The sequence below is a fragment of the Strongylocentrotus purpuratus genome, unplaced genomic scaffold (genome assembly GCF_000002235.5).
Source record: "Strongylocentrotus purpuratus isolate Spur 01 unplaced genomic scaffold, Spur_5.0 spur5_scaffold_1, whole genome shotgun sequence".
NCBI classification, from domain to species: Eukaryota; Metazoa; Echinodermata; class Echinoidea; order Camarodonta; family Strongylocentrotidae; genus Strongylocentrotus; species Strongylocentrotus purpuratus.
This window is the reverse complement of record NW_022145594.1, coordinates 47211950-47217949: the sequence shown is the minus strand read 5'-3', so window position 1 is coordinate 47217949 and position 6000 is coordinate 47211950. Positions and strand designations below refer to the sequence as shown.

The 6000-nt window shown below is 39.2% G+C and overlaps 1 protein-coding gene across 1 annotated transcript; it reads left to right on the top strand.

Annotated features, from left to right (window-relative positions):
• Nucleotides 1-216: 216 nt before the first annotated feature.
• On the top strand, nt 217-3501 carry LOC115921180. The gene is made up of 2 exons (XM_030978371.1): nt 217-692; nt 1963-3501. Exons 1-2 carry the CDS (start codon nt 488-490, stop codon nt 3303-3305), a joined length of 1548 nt encoding a protein of 515 aa, XP_030834231.1. The 5' UTR covers nt 217-487; the 3' UTR covers nt 3306-3501.
• The last annotated feature ends 2499 nt before the right edge of the window (nt 3502-6000 follow it).

Below are 6000 nucleotides of genomic sequence, written 5' to 3'. Positions count from 1 at the left end.
AAGCTTGAAATCTAAGTACTTTTTCTTAAATTTTGGCTAAGAAAAAATCTTAGCCAAAAATCGTATTCTATAACAGCAATGGGGACTTAAGAAATTTGCCTTAAGATTAAGAAGGATTCTTAGATTTTATCTAAGAAAAAGGACTTAAGTAGCATGTCGTATTCTAATACAATCGAGATATCTAAGATAAGTAAGAAATCTACCCTATAGGGGGACGCAACTTTTCGGGACATCCGGGTACTCTTGTGACCTCGGGTCAGAGCGAGGTGAAATGTTGTAGCTTCACGTCACCTCGTTGGACGCATTGCGCGCGAAATAGAGGTCATGTTATATTGACGCGACCATGCGGCGGCGCGGTATTTAAGCATGTACCGTGTATCGCTCTTAGCTCTAGCTCTGCGTTGATGATATACGTACTCAGTACACACGGGTACGCGCAGCGTCGTCAGCATGCAGCGTCACCAGGTTTTGGTTCTTCATTATCATCATGCCTAAAAGCTGTGAAGCTGTGTACTGCACCAATCATAACTTTAAACGTGTAGAAAAATTGTCTTTCTTCAAGTTACCTTCAAGAAAGAAATCTCCGGAAAGACGAGACAAATGGTTGAATGCATGTCAGAAACTGACCAAAACCGGTGGGCGATGGAGCCCAGGGAAACATGCTGTACTGTGCAGCAAACACTTTGTAACTGGTAAGGAAGAAAATTGTTTTTGAATAGACCTAAGTTAGAGTCTAGTGTCTGTATTTGCAAGCTTTACCAAACGTAGTTCCTCTATATATTTTCTACAAATATTACAGCTATAGATCTCTAGCAATCTAGGTTACTTGGCACAAATAATGTTATGAGAAAAACCTGATGGAGTGATGATGTCAATTTTTAATGTGGATTCCAGGGGAAAAACTGAATTTTATTTAAGGGGCAACAACTGAACAAGCCCCCCCCCCCCCCCATTAGTACGCAAGTAAGAGAGGTGAAAGTGAATACCCCCCATAGAGCTATAGACTAACCAGTCTTATTAATTATATAGCTCTATGATGATAGTGCTGTAACTTAGATGCCATGTTCGTGTTGACTCTAGCTAGATGATCTAGCCAAGGCAGTAGCGTACGCAGGATTTTTTCAGGGGGGGGGGTAACATTTTTAAATCGGGCTGAAAATTTCGCAACGGCTCAGCCAGCCGCTGAATAGGCGCGTACGCAGGGGGGAGGGGGGGGGGGGTCTGAGGACACTTTTTTTCTTCTTTTTTTTGGTCCCAGAAAAAACTCAGCCAGCCGGGGTGTTTTGCTCCTAATTACACACATTAAAAAAACTGAAGGGAGGGGTTCAACCCCCCCCCCCCCCCCCCCCCCTGCGTACGCGCGTGGCTCTATGCTCCATTTAGGGTCAATGAGTTGCCCGAATCAGCTTACCACTGTACACAATTAAAATGTTAATTTTGTTGTTGATTGGGTTTGAGCTGAACTTGTTTTGATCAGCGCCTATAGAACGCACATGTATTCTTGTTTATGGCTTGTCATCGCAACGTAGCGAAGGTCAGGATTTGGGATTTAAATGGCGCCAGTTAAGTCGCGCCCACCACTGGATAGGCATAAATCACAAAGGAGGATAATGGGGAAAAAGTATATATAAAATGAGTATGGTAATCATGACATGAAAATTAGGTACAAAATGACAAGTTAATTACCTTGCGAAAACGTTAAAAAAAATTCTGCCGAAAATCCGAACCAGGCCTTAGTGCTCGGTTCGGTTCGACTCGGTTCGGAAGTGTCATGTTCGGCGAACTTCCATTCGGTTCGGCTACAGCACTACTCTGTGAATATGATACCCCCTCACAGGTTTTTGAAGTTTTATTGTATTAAAAAATTACATTCTTTAGCAGAACTATAATATAAATCACCGCCCTGGTGTAAACTGTAGTCTAGCTAATTTGTGTTTACTTTCCTCTTCTTTGTATGCTCAGGTGCCCCAGTTTTGCTGCAGAATCATCCAGACTACATCCCCTCTATCTTCCCACACAAACCAAATAGCACTGCAAAGGGGCATCAAAACTTGAAGCGCTTTCAACGGAAAGAGAAAATCAGCAAACGTCGGCTATCATTCTCGCATCTTCAGGACGTAGACAAAGTACCAGATCCAGTGCCACTTGAAGATGATTTCATGCAACCTCCTGAAGCTGAACAGGCAGACGAAGCATGTCAACAAAGCAGTGTGTCTACAGAAGAAGCTTACCAGTGTAAAATCAAAAAGCTTGAGGAAGAGTTACTAGCTGTCAAGCAGGAAAGGAACGAATGTCGTGAGGAATTCAATAAACTGCAGGAAGATTGTCAAAAATATCAAGAAGAGTCAGATAAGCTGAAAGAGCAGCTTGAAGGAAAGTGTTTGTCGTCCAAGATAATTCAGGGGGATGACAAGAAGTGTCGTTTCTTCACTGGCCTGCCGCTGTCTGTCTACGTAAAAACATTTGAGCAATTAAGAAAGTTTGTACCCCATGCTACGACCAAAGATTCTCTGTCATATGAAGACCAGTTCTTTTTCACTCTTGTTCGCTTGCGGCTGGACTTGTCTTTTGAATTCCTCGCTTACCAGACCGGAGTGGCAGAGTCAACAATCAGGGGGTACTTCTGGCTTTGGATTGACATGATATTCTACAAGTTGGACTTCATGTTAAAGTGGCCGTCTCGGGAATCAATTTCAGCTACCCTTCCATCAGCCTTTAGAAAGAAGTTCCCGCGTTTGACAAGCATCATAGACTGCTTTGAGATATTCATGGAGCAACCAAAAAACCTGCATGCTAGAGCTCAAGTGTACTCAAATTACAAAAAACATACAACTGTTAAGGTATTCATAGCATGCACTCCTCTTGGAGCTGTTTGTTACCTATCTCCAGCATGGGGCGGGCGTGTATCAGATGTAGAACTTGTAAGACAGAGTGGATTCATAGACCCTCATCTCCATGAACCTGGCGATCAAATCCTAGCCGATCGAGGATTCCTTCTTCATGATGACTTCGCTACGGTTTGCTCAGCAGAGCTTATTACTCCAGCATTTACAAGGGGGAAAAGTCAGTTGTCAGCATGGGATGTGGAGAAGTCGCGAGGAATGTCGTCAATTAGAATCCATGTTGAGCGTGTCATTGGACTTATGAAGAATCGCTACACCATTCTTCAGAACACTCTTTCAGTTTCCATGGTGAAGTCACGGAAAGGCGAGGCAGATGGTGACAACTTATCCAGCATAGATAGACTGCTTCGGGTGTGTGGCATTTTGGTCAATCTCGGTGGGAGCATTGTGTTCAAGGATTGATTAACTGTTTTGAACAAACTGCAGAAATTACGAACAGAATAGTGTTGTTGTTGTTAGCGTTTAGATGGCGCTCTTCAATCTTGTCAGATTATCTGCGCCACGGCGTTCCTTCTTTGATGTTCATCTTTTCGAACTTAAGATCTCATGGCTCACTTTTACTGATTTTTTTTTTTTTTGGGGGGGGGGGGGGGGGGGGGGGGGGGGAGGTCTGTCTTTCCAGACTCCTGCTTTCAGTTCAGAGTTAGCTTACCGTACCTGTCTCAGCGAAGTGCTACTGTGCAAGATTAAATATATGAATTGTTAGCATATTTTCAAAATTATTTGTTCAAATTCCATGAAACTTGTACCCAAGGGTTATCAAGTATCACAAATCATATGACACTCACAGACACAAATTCCAGGTCACAAGGTAAAAGGTCATTTTAGGTCAGTAGACTTGGATTATGTTTTCACAACTTAATATGAGAATTAATAAATCAATTTTTGTTATTCATACATGTATTTCATTCAAGTTATCGATCTTGGTACAAATAATAGTTATTAATTCTTCTGATGATTCTTAGTCAATATTCACTTCAAAATGCTGATTATATCTAATTCTTCATTTTTTGGGGCCTGCTAATGGGCCATCCTGCCTATAAATAATGTTCCAACCTCAATTTTTCATTGTATTGAATTGCGTAATGCAGGCGAGACCGCTGAGAGCGTTTCCCTTGTTTCTCTTTCATATTTCTTGCATTGTAGTAAAATGTTCTATAGTTTCTGAAACCTAACAATGGATACATAGTCCATCTTCATGTTGATTAATAATGTGCTGATAATAATTTAATTTGCATTTCCCTAGTCTCAACTGATGTATAATCATGTCCACACAATATTATTTGAATGGTTAATTGCATATTTTGTAATAGTGTAAAAGTAGAAAAATTTGCGATACATTAATTTTCGCAGGTTTCCCGCTACGATCGGAACTCGGAAGGCGCAAATTTTAGAACCAGCAAAAATATAAGAATGATTTTTCACTTTTCATGCATGTTATGAAAGGGCTGAATTGCGTGCAACACAAATATATTTTGGGGTAGCTCAGCGTGAAAATTTATTCTCGCGAAAATATCAGCATTTACAGTAGATGGAAACTTATTGATTTTACTAAATTACCACGATATGGCAATCATGACTAAATGGAGGAAGAACTGTATTTGATTTTATTTCTTAATAAATTCTAAAGCTCTTTTTAAATAACATAATCTGGTTACACTAGTTCCATTTTTTTTTCTTTTCTCTTTTGTGATATAACTGTGGGAAAGAATGCAAAGTAAATGGTAGAGAAGAATGGAGTTGCACTTGGAAGTTGGATATGAAGAAGCAACAGTTCATAAGAAATGAAAAAGTGAGAAATGAAGAGAAAGAACCTTTTTTTTAAATATTTATTTAAAAAAAATGAAACTTGAAAAATGAGCAAGAAATATTTGTTGGTTGATAGTCGAATGAGGGAGAAACCCATTGGAATTGGAAGGAATGGAGTGTAGAGAAGAGAGGAATCAAGTTTGATATGAAGAAGTGAAGAACAATAAGTGAATGGGTGATAAGAAATGAAAGAAAACAAAAGATAAGGAAGAAACCTTTAAGGGGGTATCACACTGAGTGGCGAACATAGCGTATATTGGGTTTTGTCAGGGTTCTTAAAAGGTTACCATTTGCCAAAAAGTTCGCAATCATGTTCGCAAACGGCTTTAATTGTCATAAATACTTTTTCTGCAATGATATCTTAAACATTTTCAAAATGTCTCCGCTTGTTTTGGACAACATTTGTCAAAAAGTTGATGAATTGAACAATTGCAATATTTGCAAGCATTCGCCACTCACTATCATACCCCCTTTTAGGAAAAATTACAGACAAGATAAAGGGATGGGAAGAGGGAAGAAGGAAAAAGGAAATCTACACTAGGGGCACCTGCCACCTTCCCTTATCTAAATGTCACAATATCACATCTCTTCTTGCTCTTATCCATCTCTTTTATATTCCATATCACTACATGTACTCATTGTTCTTTCATAACCTTTCAGTCAAGGCTCATGTACCATATTTAAATTTGATCTTGGAGAAAGTGAAAAAAAAGTACAGAGAAGAGGTAGAAAAGAAACAAGTTGCAGAGTTCAGGTGTGACAAGAGTTTAAGAATTTTTTTTCAAGATGGGAAGGTAGAAAATAGAAAAGTAGTAGTGAAAAGGAAAACAGAGAGGAAAGTTTTAACTTTGGAGACTTGCTGACAACTCGGTATATACATGTACCTTGCTACTATCTCTTTATTTCTCATTACACCCTGTGCCTCCTTGCCTACTCTCAATTATTTTTGATCTTTTCAATCAACACTCAAACTGTCACATATTGAATTTGCTTTGACACCTTTTTTTCACTCACTTCTAATCAAGTGGTTATTCTTTTGGAACACTTTTTTCACTTTCTTCACATGCCATTTTATTTCCTTCCGACTTATTACAAGGTCACCTTTCATTGCAAAGTTAAGACATACAAATCCAGTTTCCATGTCTCTTCAGTATCTTTTATTTTTACATCGATCATGGAAGTACTGTACATGTACAATTGTACATGTATTTTCATAGGTATTCAGTAAATTACAGGAACAATGATTGTTAAAGGCATCGTTGAACAATGTTAAATCTAAGATGCGTGA